This window comes from Oreochromis aureus, linkage group 3 (assembly GCF_013358895.1).
Source record: "Oreochromis aureus strain Israel breed Guangdong linkage group 3, ZZ_aureus, whole genome shotgun sequence".
Classification (NCBI taxonomy): domain Eukaryota; kingdom Metazoa; phylum Chordata; class Actinopteri; order Cichliformes; family Cichlidae; genus Oreochromis; species Oreochromis aureus.
Window position 1 is genome coordinate 68,633,016 of NC_052944.1, and position 18,683 is coordinate 68,651,698.

The following is an 18,683-nucleotide window of genomic DNA, read 5'->3' on the forward strand; positions in this document are numbered from 1 at the left end:
TGTCGCCAAAGTGCTTGCTCATAGGGGGTCATGTGATTGTTGGGTTTTTCTCTGTATTTATTATTGTGCGATCTACTGTACAATATAAAGCGCCTTGAGGCGACTTTTGTTGTGATTTGGCGCTATATAAATAAAATTGAATTGAATTGAATTGTATATGTGTAAAATCTCCTATTAGGTAGTAAACTGATGAACCAGTGATTCTGACCCCTGTAGATTTATTTTAATACATTTTTAGACCTAATATTAATGATATTCTCAAATAAGACATCACACTCACCCTGTGCCTAACCCTGGATGGCTCACCAGTTCATGTCGTGGAGTAGAAAAGCTAACTGACAGGAAATGAAAATAGGATTACTTTAACAAATCAAATTTTCACCATTTTAACAAAGTGAAGGTTGAAGAGAAATCATACTCCTCATCTCCTGATGAAGATCCATTCAGAGTCTTCTCAGAGGTTCTGGTTTCAGTTGCATTATTTCTCTGAGCTGCTGAGCACTAAAAATACTGGACCTTTAGTGTGAGTCTAAAACTGACAAGTTAAAATTCCTTTAAACATCTGGATCATCAACAATTTGTCATCCACACAGAAAGGAACATGTGAAAAGCTTAAATGATACAAACACTTGAACAGCAAGTAGAATAGGTTCACCTCAAGAAGAAAGAAAAATCTAGAGATTTTCAAGTACAGAAAGTGTTTCCTCTATAAACCAAACTTTATACAAATTTAGTTTAATTGAAGTCTGGAAAACTCAACTCCCCCTCTCTGGCTGTGTCTGTGTGATGTGGGTTTTGTGGCAGCTGGAATGTTCATTAATTGGGAATGAGAGGAAGAGATGCCAAAAGAAGGAATGGTTCAATGACTGGATGACTAGAACCTGTGAGTGCACAGCTAAAACTTTGGCCCCTATTCATCCTAAATGCCCACAGATGTTTACACCTATGTTTACACCTTGTCAGAAATATTACCTGTATTTTGGGGTAAGTTTTGGGGGGCATGCTCCTACACTTTGACCTGTGTGATGTGGTAGTGTGCATGTGTCGCATAATAAAGTGGCGCTGTTTTATGTTGTAATGACGTCCATGCGTTATTATAAATCATTGAAATGAGTTTATTAAATTGGCATTCCTACCCTTACTATCACTGTGCCAAAAATGCGTTGACCACTGTAACAAGAGCTATGTGGCCATTCTTTGCCTCTATGAAAGGACTGCCACAGTGGTTTGGGATGTGGGTCTGTCTGTGTTGGAAAAGCTGACTACTGTGTGTGTGAGAGCCCCCTTGTGGCGAGAGAACGCAGCACAGCACAGACCACGTGATTCTTGCTAACACTTAGCAACAGGCTCCTTGCAAACTCACTCAACAGTTGACTTCTAGGCATTGTGGGAGTTGTGTGCGTCACTAAAGAACTGTGAGTAGACATTGATAGGAGAGGACAGTCCTGTGCCTTTTATTTCACATAGGGAATTGGCTGTTGTAGACAGAGATGGGCAGTAACGCGTTACTTGTAACGCGTTACTGTAATCTGATTACTTTTTTCAAGTAACGAGTAATGTAAGGGATTACTATTGCAAAAACGGTAATTAGATTACCGTTACTTTCACGTAGGAACGCTGCGTTACTGCGTTACTAAAACCGTGATTTTTTGCGAGAACGTCTCATGACAGTGACGTAAGCAAGTGCGACGTTCGTGACAACAGCTGTGTGCAGATCATAATATATCGAGTGCGGGACAGAGTGTAGCATGCAGCGTTTAAAGCGTGGAAGTACTGACCTTATTTTGAGTTTGATTCCATAAAAGTGACAAAAACATTAGTGTCCGTTGTGCGTGGGAAGAAAACTTCTTTTTACAGCGAAAAAACCCCCTAAACGTCCAAGCAAGCACCGAGTATACTACGACGTAATGTGAAATTCACAGAGAAACTCGCGGATTCTTCCACTGACCGCTGCGGCTCATCTGCACCAGGGTAAACCTCCACCTAATCCAGTCCTGCTTTACAGGTGAAAATAGAGCAACAGGACCGCTAGTCTTTGATTTTATTTATTTTCTGCTGTGTTTTACTTGCATCTATTTGAAAGAGTGAGTGTAAACACAAAAAAATATTTTATTTTATGTGCTGGAATGTGCAGAAAATAGGTTTAAATGTTAAACAAATTTCTTCCAGTCAGAGAATGTTGCATATAATTAAATTTTTGCTTGATGCATAAAGTTAAAAGATTAAAACTAATAAAACAAGTTTTAAAAAGAGACTTTTCCATTTGATTACATTTTGTATGATGGATTATGCAGAAAAAGTAGAATTGGGCTGAAAGATCTATCGCTTTATCACCTATTCAGGTTGTAAATCGTGTTTTTAAAAAGTAACTAAGTAACTAAGTAATTGATTACTTTTGAAAATAAGTAATCAGTAAAGTAACGGGATTACTTTTTGGGGGAAGTAATCAGTAATTAGTAACTGATTACTTTTTTCAAGTAACTTGACCAACACTGGTTGTAGAATTACAATGTTCATTAATCTGCTCACTATGTGGTGTGTGGTGCTAAGGCTAGCTGTTATGCTACACACTTGTAAGCTGTAAACTAAAGTGATTTTTGTGTTCTGTGATTTATCATTATTGGGTGTATTTAAAATTAATAAAAGCCACTGTTCGGTTTGTTGAATAGTGTAGGAAACATCTGTGCAAAGATGATCATATAGGAATTTTTATTTGTATTTCTAGTTGTACTGGAAGACAGCATAATTCATGATTTGAATGTTGATTATACTCAGCCCCAGGGGCGGACTGGCCATTTGTGGATTCTGGAGAATCACAGAACAACCGGTACTCCAGAAAGGCCGGCGGGCCGGCCCACCACTCTCCACGCATGCTTTCAACACCTGTTTTTTTCCCCCGCTAATCTCTTTCACACTCCAGTACTCTAGGTGGCAGCACTGCACCTCTAAGTTGGATGCCCGCTGCATTGGCTGTGGCCGCCAGGCAAGGAGAAGAAGAAGTGGAGCAGGAGGCAAATAGTGATGGTAAATTCAATTCTTTTTACTGAATTGAGTTTTAATGAGTCACTCACCAAAGTGAATCTGGTTTCTTGATTCATTTGAGTCACTGAGTCAGTTAACCAGAGAGTGCAAAAATGTTTATTTTCACTCAAACTTAATTTGTTTCTCTTTTAATGTAAGTCCTACTGCTAAGATGAATGATTGTAAAAGTAAACAACTATTTTATAGAGCAAAAAAGAGCAAAAAAAATTCTAAAGGGAACATTTATTTATTTATTTATTTTTATTTTATTTTATTAGTATTTTCCTGTAAAGCTATCAAATATATATTTTCTCATGTCCACTGAGCTGTGAGCCAGGGGGCGGTAATGCGCCTTAACATTGGTTGCCAACCAAGAAGAAGAAGAAGCTGTGAGCCAGGAGGGAGGAGGTGAGTGAGAATCTGTGGCAAGATCTGAAAACTGCTGTTCACAAATGCTGTCCATCTAATCTGACTGAGCTGGAGCTGTTTTGCAAAGAAGAATGGGCAAGAATTTCAGTCTGTAGATGTGCAAAGCTGGTAGAGACATACCCTAAAAGACTGGCAGCTGTAACTGGAGCAAAAGGTGGTTCTACAAAGTATTGACTCAGGGGGCTGAATAATTATGCACACCCCACTTTGCAGTTATTTATTTGTAAAAAATGTTTGGAATCATGTATGATTTTCGTTCCACTTCTCACGTGTACACCACTTTGTATTGGTCTTTCACGTGGAATTCCAATAAAATTGATTCATGTTTGTGGCTGTAATGTGACAAAATGTGGAAAAGTTCAAGGGGGCCGAATACTTTTGCAAGCCACTGTACCTCCTTACACTGCCTGTGACACAGGTAGCATGTGAGAGACGTTTCTCTGTTCTCAGACACATAAAAAGTAGAATAAGAAGCACACAGTCGCAAGAACACCTGGAAGCATTCATGCTTATGACTACAGAGAAAGACATCCTCATGTCCCTTGACAATGACTTGGTCATAGATAGAGTTGCAGAAAGAAGCGACCTGTTGAAGAAAATACTTATCCCCCAACATTGATTAAGGTGAGTATTCAAGTTAACCTGCATACTAAAACCTCTTCACTTTGTGATTTATCATAACTCATACAGTACTATGTGTTGTGTGTTTCAGATAACTGTTTTGTATTGGTTCAGCCAGAGGGACTGCAGTATGTTGAGACCTCCATTTCTATGTGAGTATTCAAGTTAATCTAGAAAAATATACTTTTAATACAACATCTAGTCAACATCAGCACTGTTGCTATAATTTTGATGGTTTGATAGCATAAGCCACAATTAAAGTCTTGTAACACTCATGCCAAGCATTATTGTTGCCAAGTTTCCGCACGCCGATTACTTTGGGCTGGGCCCAGTCAAAGTCCAGGGCTGTTTTTTAGTCCCGTCCCTGGTTACAGATATCGGTCTTTTGCGATACACGTCATATTTACATTATTTGTATAGTGCGAATGATTTGCTTTAGTACCTGGTCAAACTTAAGCTCTCCTCTGTCTGCCTGGCTGCACTTATCCTACAGGAAACTCGCAGACAGTAGCTTCTCTCGTCTCGCTCGCATGCGTAAGTGCTTTGCTCAGTCGCCTAGTGCCTGAGCTCGGATCATACCAAAATTAGGGAGAATTTATGCACAGTTGTAAATTCCTACAGTGTGCGCTGTGTGCTTTGGATATTGTGTGTAGTTTTTCTTTTATACAGTTATCAGTCAGGCATCTAACTATGAAAAAAAATGACACTCCAAAAGACCAAGGGCTTCTGAAAAAACAACCCAGTAAGCCACCCCCCGCTCCGCGAATGTTTGACAGTCACCAATAATTATTACTTTGATTTAAAGCCAGCGTTATATCAAGCCATCATCAACTAGAGGGCGCTCCAACATAAATAGATGTTGCTCTGATGCATTTTCTAACAGTTGCTTATCTTCTTTTTCAGCTCCAACAACAATTATGTAATCTCAACCTCCTTTATGAGTCTCATTGTACTCGTACTAATTCAGACAGACAAGCTACAATTCTTGCATCTGATTTTTCAAAAGATATTTAATATGTGTAATATCTTCATTTTCACATCTCCATCTGCTTTCTACTGTCTAACTACACTAACTGGCCACTTTATTAGTTAGACACGCTATTTCTACCATGCAAATATTTAGTCAACCAATCATTATTATTAATTCTTCAATCTTAAATATGATCAACCTATCTCTAATAATCGGCTATGTACCACAGGCCTTCAAGCTGGCTGTAGTTAAACCTTTACTTAAAAAGCCATCTCTAGACCCAGCTGTCTTAGCTAATTATAGGCCAATCTCCAACCTTCCTTTCATATCAAAAATCCTTGAAAGAGTAGTTGTCAAACAGCTAACAGATCATCTGCAGAGGAATGGTTTATTTGAAGAGTTTCAGTCAGGTTTCAGAGCTCATCACAGCACAGAAACAGCTTTAGTGAAGGTTACAAATGATCTTCTTATGGCCTCTGACAGTGGACTCATCTCTGTGCTTGTCCTGCTAGACCTCAGTGCTGCGTTCGATACTGTTGACCATAATATCCTATTAGAGCGATTAGAACATGCTGTAGGTATTACAGGTACTGCACTGCAGTGGTTTGTATCATATCTATCTAATAGACTCCAATTTGTACATGTAAATGGAGAGTCCTCTTCAGACACTAAGGTCAATTATGGTGTTCCACAGGGTTCAGTGCTAGGACCAATTCTATTTACATTATACATGCTTCCCTAGGCAACATCATTAGAAGACATAGCATAAATTTTCACTGCTATGCAGATGACACGCAGCTCTATCTATCCATGAAGCCAGGTAACACACACCAATTAGTTAAACTGCAGGAATGTCTTAAAGACATAAAGACCTGGATGGCCGCTAACTTTCTGCTTCTTAATTCAGATAAAACTGAGGTTATTGTACTCGGCCCTGAAAATCTTAGAAATATGGTATCTAAGCAGATTCTTACTCTGGATGGCATTACCTTGGCCTCCAGTAACACTGTGAGAAACCTTGGTCATTTTTGACCAGGACATGTCCTTCAATGCACATATTAAACAAATATGTAAGACTGCTTTCTTCCATTTATGCAACATCTCTAAAATTAGAAATATCCTGTCTCAGAGTGATGCTGAAAAACTAGTTCATGCATTTATTACTTCCAGGCTGGACTACTGTAATTCACTATTATCAGGAAGTCCTAAAAACTCGCTGAGAAGCCTTCAGCTAATCCAAAATGCTGCAGCAAGAGTACTGACAGGGACTAGAAAGAGAGCATATTTCTCCTGTTTTGGCTTCCCTTCATTGGCTTCCTGTTAAATCCAGAATTGATTTCAAAATCCTGCTCCTCACATACAAGGTCTTAAATAATCAGGCCCCATCTTATCTTAATGACCTTGTAGTACCATATCACCCTATTAGAGCACTTCGCTCTTGCACTGCAGGCCTACTTGTTGTTCCTAGAGTATTTAAAAGTAGAATGGGAGGCAGAGCCTTCAGTTTTCAGGCCCCTCTTCTGTGGAACCAACTTCCAGTTTGGATTCGGAGACAGACACTATCTCTACTTTCAAGATTAGGCTTAAAACTTTCCTTTTGCTAAAGCATATAGTTAGGGCTGGACCAGGTGACCCTGAATCCTCCCTTAGTTATGCTGCAATAGACGTGAGGCTGCCGGGGATTCCCATGATGCATTGAGTTTTTCCTTCCAGTCACCTTTCTCACTCACTATGTGCTAATAGACCTCTCTGCATCGAATCATATCTGTTATTAATCTCTGTCTCTCTTCCACAGCATGTCTTTCATCCTGTTTTCCTTCTTTCACCCCAACCGGTCGCAGCAGATGGCCGCCCCTCCCTGAGCCTGGTTCTGCTGGAGGTTTCTTCCTGTTAAAGGGAGTTTTTCCTTCCCACTGTCGCCAAAGTGCTTGCTCATAGGGGTCATATGATTGTTGGGTTTTTCTCTGTATTTATTATTGTGCTATCTACTGTACAATATAAAGCGCCTTGAGGCGACTTTTGTTGTGATTTGGCGCTATATAAATAAAATTGAATTGAATTGAATTGAATTACTCTGTACGTTTAAACATACAGATATGGTAAAGATGAACTACTGAACATCAAACAAACGAGCATCAGAGTGGAGAAAAAAGATTAAATAAATAAATAAATAAAATTTTATTTGTATAGCACCCTTGTAGACAGAATGACAAAGCGCTGCACATAAGTCATAAAAGGTAAAACAGACAATATAAAATAGGGAAAAATTAACCAAAAGCAATTTTTAAAAGGTGAGTTTTGAGTTGTTGTTGTTATGAAAGTGACTTTGAATGTTGTCACGTGAGACTGCTGATCTACTGGGATTTTCCCACTCACTAGAGTTTACAGAGAATGGTTTGTAAAGGAGAAAATATCCAGTAAGCGTTAAAAAGCCTTGTTAATGTCAGAGGACAGAGGAGAATGGTGAGAATGCAACAGGGACTCAAATAACCAGAGGACCACACCAGATTTCACTCCTGTCAGCGAAGGACAGGAAATGAGACTACAAGTGACACAGGCTCACTAAAATTGGACAACACAAGAGTGGAAACACACTTCCTGGTCTGATGAGTCTCTGATGATGATGATATTTGATGTGACATTCATTGTGACATTGTGTCTTGAACATGACAATGAATTACTCAAATTTCCTCCACAGTCTCCAGATTTCAGTCCATTAGATCACCTTTGAAATGTGGTATCATATCATGAATGTGCAGCCCACAAATCTGCAGCAGCTGTGGGATCCTGTCATGTCAGTACTGACAAAATATTCTGGAGAATGTTTCCATCACCTTGTTGAATCAGTGCTATGATGGATTAGAGTAGTTATCATGGGAAAGGGGGTCAGACATGTACAACATGCCAGTAAGTGTAAAATATAAAATACTCATCTCTTTATATTTTGGAATTTTGTCAGTCTAAGCGAGTCCAGTTTATCACCTGCTGTTTTTCCCCTAGTTTTTTTTTCAATAACATTAAAATGTTCAGTTGTCAACACAAGCTTTACTTTTTTGCATCTTTTTAAACTTACAAACTGTGCAGAGTTTCTTTTTTAATGAGCTACTACTGCAGCTAGGTTTCAGTTTGACCTTATGGTGGCAGTGTTGTTTCAACACCATGTTTACACTCAAAGGGCTACAGTTGAAGTCTTCCGTAACTCTCCTGAATCCTGAAACTGTTCTTTTTTTACATGTAGAGGAGCAGAAAAGTTAAGAGATATAAAATGAAAGTTGTATTTAAGTCAATGCCTTTAAAAAATCAATTTCTTAGTCAGTAGCAGACTGCCTGAACAGACTGAAGCTTCCTCCTCGTTTCCTGATGAAGATCCTTTCAGAGGCTCTTGACAGGTTTTGGTTTCAGTCACATCTTTTCTCTGAGCTGCTGAGAACTGAAACTACAAGAAATTCACTTTCAGCCTCTAAATCTGACCACTTAAGATTGTTGTAAACATGACCAGCATGTGTCCTCAACACAGACTTTAATGTAAGAGCTTCTGTAGAGCTGATTCACTGCCAGCCTGATTATTCATGGTGCCCTGACTGGACCAGCTGTCTGTGAAAACTGACTTCAATCAGCTTTCAGTGATCCAGTCACAGTTTGGGACACAGGATATGTGATATTTATATTTCAAAGGGTCTCCTAAGTTTTCATTCCATCCTCTTCCAATTATCCCTGTCATGGACACGGGGGGCTGGAGCCTATCCCAGCTACCACAGGGTGAGAGGTGGGTACACCCTGAACAGGTCTCCACTCTATCACAGGGCTAACACACAGAGACAGACAACCACATTGACATTTAAATATATCATATCAAGAAGTGCAAGCTTTTTTTCTCTGTGCTCAAATCAGCATTCCTCCCTGTCCAGGATGTGTACGTCGTCGTCATTAAAAGGGAAAATTTAATTATATTACCAATAAAAATTAAACAGGAAAAATATTTATAAGTGGAAGCTTGGTAAGGGCTCTCTGCCTTTTCTTTGTCCACATTTTCTGCTGTTTTGTGACCAGTCAGGGAGCTGAGCTAACTTTGTGTTACAATGGGGTTGTAACACTCAGTGTAACTGAGTTACACTTGAGGTTCTTCATCGCCTGGATCACACCCCAAAAAAGTCCAGGTCACGTATTTATAAGTGTAATACAGAAATAGTAATATTTGGATCATTTACTAAAGCAGTAGCCTGAAAATACGCTCAAAGAACCTGAAGTAAAAGTACTCGTTGGTTCTCAGTACACAATACCTTTCAATATATTTGGCATTAAGATGTAGCTGCAAGTGAAAATCTTCTGCCTCAAACATGCTGAACTCACTTTAACATCAGATCATAAATTTGTGTCACAGTAAATTAAAAATCTTGTGTCGAATCAAAATGACTTTTATGGGATCTGTGAATGAAATACTTTGGATGTAAATTAAAAAATCATCTGAGGGGAGTGTCTAAGATAATGATAAACAAAATCCACCGTCACCTTGTTAAAGAGCAAAGTACAGCAGAGCACTCTCTTTGCTTGTTTCTTAATGAAACCCCTCTCATGATTTTATTTTTTTTATCAGCTTCTTACTGTGAAAGACTTAAAAACATGATAGAGGAGATTGGAACTTGATGATTACTGAGTTCATCTTGACTCCAGATTCCTGAATAAAACAGGCTCTTTAGCTCTGAATGGTTTCAGTCTAACATTTGTTCTGCTCTTTTACTATTTCATAAACCCAGAGAGTTGACTGACAGGAGCAGTTGTGAGAATAACTCGAGTACTGATGGAACATTTTAAGAGACGCACACAAACACTCTGGTGCACAGGCCCTGTAAAAACTTGTTTATGGAATGCAGTTCAACTGGGTGAGCCCTTTCCTCAGAAAGTACCAGAAGGTGCTTCAGGTGTTTCAACAAATCCCTGACCCCGACTCAGGAACAAACATGTCTGTCTTTGGACTTTGGGAGGAAACTTTGGTGTCAGAGACAGTGCACGGAGGCACAAGGAGAACACACTGAAAGGCTCAGTATAGATTCAAAAGCTGGCAGCAATTTGAAAACATCTTAAATTGTATTTAGTTTTTATTAGTGACAATATTAGAAAACAGTACACCGATTACATCAAAATCACGGCGCTACTTAAATGAATTCCTTGAAACATTGTAGACTTCTTATTCTATTTTTAAAAAGTGCCCTTTTCTTGGACCTTATTCCACTTTCAAACAGGTGAATGTAAGTTCCTGTTCAGGTGCTTCATGGAAACTGATGCATCCATAAACCATTAGTCTTACAAATAAGTGTGTTTGCGTGTCAGTTTTTCATTGGTTAAAAACTTTTCATCACCTTTCCCAGTAATACACACCCTGTTCTCACATTACAGAAAATAAGGCAATCATGAACCCTGTACTAAAGAAAGACAACAAAAGAGACGTAGAGCAAGAAAGTGATGGATTTCACATCATGTGGCTTTTATTCTTTTTCTGTGTTGAGGTTTCAAGAAAAGCAGTAATGACTGATCATTCAGATATTTTACACAAGTAAGGAAAGAGTCACATTAAAAGTTCACACAGCAGCAGTCGCTGATTCACACTTTAATTTGTTCTTAATGTTTTTAAATGGGGCTGCATTGCTGACTGTCATCTACAGACTCAGATTTAATGTGTTTGTATATTTGTAGATATTCACCTGACAGAGAGAATCTCTCTCTTCTATAAAACTAGACTTACCTCTTTCTTAAAGTTGGAGCTGTTTTCAACAATATTATTAAAATGACTTATTAATAAATAGGCGGTGGGTGAAATCAACACACAGAATCCTGAAGCAAAGAACATTATTGTTATGACCATCTTATGCTCGTCTCCAAGAAAGGACCTGAAGTGGTGCCAGAAACTTCTGATCTGTTTCTGCAAGACACAAAACAGAGCAAACATGAGAGCAGAAACTTTGCTTCCACATTTCAAATTCAAAACTGGAATTTTTCAGGAGCTGAGGTGCAGGTTTCATTCTGTCTGAATAATTAGTCATGTCATTTATCATAATTCACTTTGTTTTCTAGAAGATAAATGACAGTTGTTAAAGAGGAAAACATAAGTAAAATGCCACATGAGATGTCAACTGATAAGGTGTAGCTCATGGTTGTTACAGCTAAATCTTTATATATATATATGTATATATATTAATACTTTTACAACTGAACTTCAACAAAAACAACCAAAGAAAAGAATAAACTAGAAAGTGCATTTTCTGAAGAAACTGCAGTGTGAATGCTTGAATCTGAATATATGCACTGAAAAGAATTAATTGCTGAATTTTAAGTTAAAAATGTTGAATGAGATGAAAAATACAGAAATTTTCACCTGAAAACAAAAGTGCTGAACTGCTAAAAGCTGAAATCCACACAGAAGAAGTTGGAAAAGAGCTGAAAATGTTTTAAATGTAAATTAGAAAAACCTAAGTAATGAGAAAAGACTATTTAGAGTCAGAAAACATCTGAATGAATATTAAAAGTTCATATTCTTGGAATCACTGAATGACTAAAATATGATCACTCCACTTGGATCCACACAGTTTTAAAGGTTTACATCTCTGAGCTTTGAAAGACACGCTGTTGGAAAGAGAAGAACGATGGCTTCATTTTGAGGGTAAAATGATGGCTGTAGGGCAAATACTGTGGACACAGCAGCTGTTGAAAGAGAAGTGTTCAAGATGAATCTTGGCAGAGTGAGAGAGAGCTCGTTAGGCAGGCAGGTGTGAGCCTGGTTGCTATAGTGACTGAGCCAGGGGCTCCATACACACGCACACAGACATGCACCTCACTTTTGCTGCTTAAAATGAACAGAAAAGTCAGGCCGAAACAAATCGCTCCCAAATGAAAAGTACAGGTCCTATTGACGAAATTCCTTCACCGTGAGCGGCAGCAATGTCCAGTCTACCTAATTCTCAGTTTTCATGCCTGTGGAGTTTATTATATGGACGTGGTGACAGTGTAAAAACACCATGCTCTTCTGATTTTCAAACGAACCTTCTGAGCCATTTTAACATTAGAGTCTATGGAGGAGTTGGAGGAGGAGGCTGTGCTTTGGTGACATTTATGAAAGAACCATAACACCTAGTACAATAGTAAACACATTGGATGAAAGAGGACAGCGATGGCTACGTTTTGAGGGTAAAATCAAACCTGTAGACCAAACGCTGCGGACACAGCAGCAGTTTTAAAAAAGATTTTAAGATTAATTTTTTCGCTCCTCTCACTCTAGCAGTTCAGCTGTCTCACTCTAGCCCCAACATTCCGTCCCATACACACCATTATAAACTCTGAAACGGCTGAAAAACATCATGAAACTTAAACTGGAGCTGAAGAAAAGTATAACAGATATTGAAAAGATAAATACAAGTTGAATAGTTGAATGTCTTGTCTTCGTTTTAAAGTTTGAATGGTGGCTCTATGTCAACGTATGTTGAAGTAGATACAGTTTGAAAATGAGTAAGTTGAATGAGGATTTGAAGGGTCTCCCCATTGAAATACATAGGAAATTTTTGTTGAAAAAAGTTGAATAATTTTAAAAATATAAATGTTATAAATGAGAAAAGTAGAAGCAGTCTTGTCCAAAAGAAGAGGAATCTAACGGTGTTTGAATGGTTTTTCTAAGTTGAACGGTTTTGAAGGAGATAGAGTACAAAAAACGCGTGCGGAATAGATAAAATAGAATAAAGATTAGAAGAACAATACTGTGAATGCTTTTACAAGCATTCACACTAATAAGAAAGATTACAACAACAATACTGTGAATGCTTTTACAAGCATTCACACTAATAATAAAGAAACAGAAGAACAATACTGTGAATGCTTTTACAAGCATTCACACTAATTAAAACTATTATATCGACGGAATAAAAAGGTTTGAGTGAATATGAGTGCGGATGATTGTCTGTATATGTTAGCTCTGCCCTGGCCTGACAACTGGGATAGGCTCCAAAATAATGCTCCTCTGCACTTTGAATGGGAATTTCAGCTGAAGATAAACTAAACATTGTATCGATGACAAAAGAGTATTTATTTTAGTTAGTCAAAAACAGCTTTTGTGTTTTAAAATTAAAAATGTCACAGAGAATAACTGGGCTATATTACTATCACTGCCATTTGTACAATATCAGAAAATGAACATTAAATCACAATATACAGTTATTCCACCTCAGAAAGTGTCATTTTCTTTGGATTTATTCTACTGATATATTTAGCCACAAAAAGGGGAAATTGTATCACAAACACACAACATAGAAAATGAAATTAATGTCTAGAAAACACAAATACAGGAAGATCTGTATCCAGAAGCAGATGTGAGCCCACATACAGCTCAATGTGATTTTAATTACACTAAAACTGACAAAAAAATGACGAAAACTTCATTCCTCTTCTTGGACTTTATTTTCTTCAACTTGAGCTATCGGGCACTTCCTACAAACTGTAAACTGCTGTATTTGTAGTAAGATAAGTTATTAACACTTTCTGTGAAGCAATCACAGGATAATTGTATCGCAGCTGTAATCATCATCATTATTGTTGTTGTTTTTTTGTTGTAGTAGTAGTATGTATGACACTTTATACAATAAAGTACAGACGCCTAAACTGTGAAGTTTGTCATTCTTTAAACTTAAAAAACAAAACTGTCCATAAACACGAAGCGTAAATGAATGAGGAAGGTAAACAGAATCAAAGGAAGAAACCTTTGGACAAAAGCTTAAAAAACTGCAAAATGAGTAAAACGAGAAGAAAATAATGTTTAAAATCATTCCTAAATAAATGTATAAGTGTGACAAACGAGCACACTCAGTGTGAAAACCATTTGAACCGTTTTTAGGGAAACAAAAATAAAGGGAAGAAATCTGTGGACGAAAAAGGGGAAAAAAAGAACTACAAAATGAGTGAAACGAGAAGAAAAAAACTACAAACCCTGTTTATGTTCGTGGTATGAGCCCACAAACAGCCAAGTGTGTCTAAAACAATGTTGAAAATCATTCCTAAAATAATTATAATTAATGGCAAGACGAGCAAACTCAGCGTGAAAACCGTGTGATATCTTTCAAAAGGAAACTAAAATGAAAATCAGTTTCAAAATGAACGGTTTAAGAAAAAAAGTAAAAGAAAAAAAACAAGAAAAGTAAGAAAAATGAAAAAAAAAAAGTTAAATAAGTGTATTTAAGCGACTTACAAAAATAAGGAGAATATATGAAAAGAGCAGCTGAGACTGAACCAAAAGTTTTCCGCAGTCTGTCCGTGAAAGAGTCCACCTCGGAGTCGATGTTAATCTACCACGGCGAGATGATCCGCCACGGCGAGTGACGGCGTTAAATCACCACGGCGAGGGCGGTGTCCACTACCGCGAGATGATCCGCCGCGGTCTCCGCCATCGCAACCTCGGTGTCGGCAACAGCGAGTTGATCTGCCACGGTGAACGCGGTGCTCGCCACGGCGAAGACGTTGTCCGCCACGGCGAGGGCGGCGTCCACCACCGTGAGATGATCTGCGACGGCCACCGCGGCGGTGTCGCCATCGCGACCGCGGCGGTGTCGCCATCGCGACCGCGGCGTTGTCAGCCACAGCGAGTTGATCTGCCACGGCGAGGGAGGGGGTTGATCCAGCACAGGCACGGCGAGTCGATCAGCAAGTTAAGAGTATGGGCACGCAGACGACTAAGGTGACCGCGGGTTAATCCCCACAGCGAGTTGATCAGCCACGGCGAATGCAGTGTCCGCCACGGCGAGGGCGGCGTCCACCACCGTGAGATGATCCGCCACGGCGACCGCGGCGGTGTCGCCATCGCGACCGCGGCGGTGTCCGCCACAGCGAGGTGATCTGCCACGGCGAGGGAGGGGGTTCATTCAGCACAGGCACGGCGAGTCGATCAGCAAGTTAGAGTATGGGCACGCAGACGACTACGGTGACCGCGGTGTTAATCCCCCACAGCGAGTTGATCAGCCACGGCGAACGCAGTGTTCGCCACGGCGACCAAGTTGCCCGCCGGGGCGAGGGCCGTTTCCACCACCGCGAGATGATCCGCCGCGGCGACGGTGAGTCGATCAGCACGTTGGAGCATGGGCCCGCAGACGACTACGTTGGAGCATGGGCCCGCAGACGACTACGTTGGAGCATGGGCCCGCAGACGAATGCGATAGAGGTTTTTTTATTAAAGCTCTGAGCTCTGCAGACATTATCATCACTCTACTTCATCTGTTTGAAAGGAACAATGAGGCTCCTCCTCCTCTTGACTCTCATTCGCTTCAGCGTTGTCGTCATCACAGCTAAGGCAGGACAGAAGAGCGTCACTCTGACATGTCGAATTCAAACAACAACCTCATAGCTGTTGAGTGGAGCAGAGCTGACCTGGGAGAAAAATATGTGCTTTTATACCGGGACGGGCACTTTGAGCCACGCAACCAGCATCCATCTTTTAAGAACCGGGTGGATCTGCAAGACAGACAGATGAAGGATGGAGACGTGTCTTTGATTCTGAAGGATGTGACGATTGATGACACTGGAACATACGAGTGCCGTGTCTTCGTGGGAGAAACAAGCCCATGGAAGTCCATCAGCATCATCTACCTGAGTGTTGTTGATCCTCCAGGTGAGTGAGTAGAGTTGAGTGTGTGTGTGATCAGGGTGAAGCTGCTTCCTGGTTGTTGATGTTTGTTTCTAAAGATGTTGTTGATGAGACTTTGTAGAAAGCAGCTGGTCTGAGTGATGTGATCAGAGTGCAGTAGATAATGTCTGACAGCAGTTTGAAGAGGAAATGGATTCTGTTCTGTTCTTCACTCATCACCTACCTGACAGCTGACACCTCACACCTGTTTCTCACCTGCAGGTCAGCCAGGAGGAGACTCAGAGGATGGAGGGAAGGAGGCTGGAGGGAAGAAGGAAGAAGGGAAGGAGGCTGGAGGGAAGGAGGATGGATCTGTTGGACTGATTGTTGGCCTGTCAGTTTCTGCTGTGCTTCTTGTTGCTGCTGTTGTTGGTTTTTTGATCTACAGAAAACATAAACAACAACAGAGTCAGGATTCACATAATCCTCCCACGGAACTCCAGCCTGAAATTTCTGAGAGCTTTCTACAGCTGACTTCTGAAGCTCCCACTGACAAACAAAGAGACAGAAATGACCTAAAAACAGACAGCTGTCACCAACACTCCACAAGGATCCCCGATGTCACTTTGACAGTTGAGGATGAACTACTTCGTCATCCTCGGCCTCAGCAAACAGCAGGACTGCTTCCAGAGAGGGACATCAGTGTGTAGTAGATAATGTCTGACAGCAGTCTGAAGAGGAAATGGATTCTGTTCTGTTCTTCACTCATTTCTTTCTTTTCCTGTTTTTGGCGGTGATGGTTTTTTTTATGATTCACAGCACTAAGAGAACAAACGACACACTGTTAATACCAACCTCCTGATGAAGGATGTTTGAAATGTCTCAGAGCTGTCTCATGTTTCTCTAATAAAACCACCAACAATTAACCTTAAATACTTGTTTCGTGTATTCTTACAATTAGGGAAAAAATAAATACAAATCAACAACTTCACTGTCTCAAGAAATACTATGTTTGCCATGACCACCTCCTTCTGGTTTCAGTGTTAATAAAACTGAAATGCACACAGCAACAGACAGCATGCTGCATCCTGGTCAGTAAAATAGGCCCCCGGTGAACCAATTTATGTCAGTAACACACAGTGATTCATGATCCCATTTGAAGTTCTGCATTTGGTGCTGAGTAACATCCAATTAGAGTCCAAGAAGCAAATAAGAATAAATTCAAGCTGGAGGTCATGTGACAATAATTAACAGACCCTGCTGCTGTAACTCCATCAGACTGTTTTAAATTGCAAATGTCAAAATGGTGGGTCAGTGTGAGTCACACTCAAACATTCCTGCTTATTTCAGAGATTTAAAGTTAACATGAAGCAGTTAACATGTTCTGTACATGTAGAGGAGCAGAAAAGTTAAGAGATGTACAATGAAAGTTGTATTTAAGTCAATGCCTTTAAAAAATCAATTTCTTAGTCAGTAGCAGACTGCCTGAACAGACTGAAGCTTCCTCCTCGTTTCCTGATGAAGATCCTTTCAGAGGCTCTTGACAGGTTTTGGTTTCAGTCACATCTTTTCTCTGAGCTGCTGAGAACTGAAACGACAAGAAATTCACTTTCAGCCTCTAAATCTGACCACTTAAGATTGTTGTAAACATGACCAGCATGTGTCCTCAACACAGACTTTAATGTAAGAGCTTCTGTAGAGCTGATTCACTGCCAGCCTGATTATTCATGGTGCCCTGACTGGACCAGCTGTCTGTGAAAACTGACTTCAATCAGCTTTCAGTGATCCAGTCACAGTTTGGGACACAGGATATGTGATATTTATATTTCAAAGGGTCTCCTAAGTTTTCATTCCATCCTCTTCCAATTATCCCTGTCATGGACACGGGGGGCTGGAGCCTATCCCAGCTACCACAGGGTGAGAGGTGGGTACACCCTGAACAGGTCTCCACTCTATCACAGGGCTAACACACAGAGACAGACAACCACATTCACATTTAAATATATCATATCAAGAAGTGCAAGCTTTTTTTCTCTGTGCTCAAACCAGCGTTCCTCCCTGTCCAGGATGTGTACGTCGTCGTCATTAAAAGGGAAAATTTAATTATATTACCAATAAAAATTAAACAAGAAAAATATTTATAAGTGGAAGCTTGGTAAGGGCTCTCTGCCTTTTCTTTGTCCACATTTTCTGCTGTTTTGTGACCAGTCAGGGAGCTGAGCTAACTTTGTGTTACAATGGGGTTGTAACACTCAGTGTAACTGAGTTACACTTGAGGTTCTTCATCGCCTGGATCACACCCCAAAAAAGTCCAGGTCACGTATTTATAAGTGTAATAAAGAAGTAGTAATATTTGGATCATTTACTAAAGCAGTAGCATGAAAATACACTCAAAGAACCTGAAGTAAAAGTACTCGTTGGTTCTCAGTACACAATACCTTTCAATATATTTGGCATTAAGATGTAGCTGCAAGTGAAAATCTTCTGCCTCAAACATGCTGAAATCACTTTAACATCAGATCATAAATTTGTGTCACAGTAAATTAAAAATCTTGTGTCGAATCAAAATGACTTTTATGGGATCTGTGAATGAAATACTTTGGATGTAAATTAAAAAAATCAGCTGAGGGGAGTGTCTAAGATAATGATAAACAAAATCCACCGTCACCTTGTTAAAGAGCAAAGTACAGCAGAGCACTCTCTTTGCTTGTTTCTTAATGAAACCCCTCTCATGGTTGTATTTTTTTTTTATCAGCTTCTTACTGTGAAAGACTTAAAAACATGATAGAGGAGATTGGAACTTGATGATTACTGAGTTCATCTTGACTCCAGATTCCTGAATAAAACAGGCTCTTTAGCTCTGAATGGTTTCAGTCTAACATTTGTTCTGCTCTTTTACTATTTCATAAACCCAGAGAGTTGACTGACAGGAGCAGTTGTGAGAATATCTCGAGTACTGATGGAACATTTTAAGAGACGCACACAAACACTCTGGTGCACAGGCCCTGTAAAACTTGTTTATGGAATGCAGTTCAACTGGGTGAGCCCTTT

At 39.7% G+C, this 18,683-nt stretch overlaps 1 protein-coding gene and 1 long non-coding RNA gene across 2 annotated transcripts; one reads left to right on the forward strand and one right to left on the reverse strand.

Annotated features, from left to right (window-relative positions):
• Positions 1 to 10,522: 10,522 nt before the first annotated feature.
• Positions 10,523 to 14,744, reverse strand: LOC120437433. The gene is made up of 2 exons (XR_005611125.1): positions 14,265 to 14,744; positions 10,523 to 10,958 (listed from the first exon to the last, which is right to left on the reverse strand). It is a non-coding gene; the product is annotated as an uncharacterized LOC120437433 (long non-coding RNA).
• Positions 14,745 to 15,385: 641 nt separating this feature from the next.
• On the forward strand, positions 15,386 to 16,565 carry LOC120434222. Its single transcript, XM_039601890.1, has 2 exons — positions 15,386 to 15,677; positions 15,915 to 16,565. Exons 1-2 carry the CDS (start codon positions 15,386 to 15,388, stop codon positions 16,340 to 16,342), a joined length of 720 nt encoding a protein of 239 aa, XP_039457824.1. The 3' UTR covers positions 16,343 to 16,565.
• The last annotated feature ends 2,118 nt before the right edge of the window (positions 16,566 to 18,683 follow it).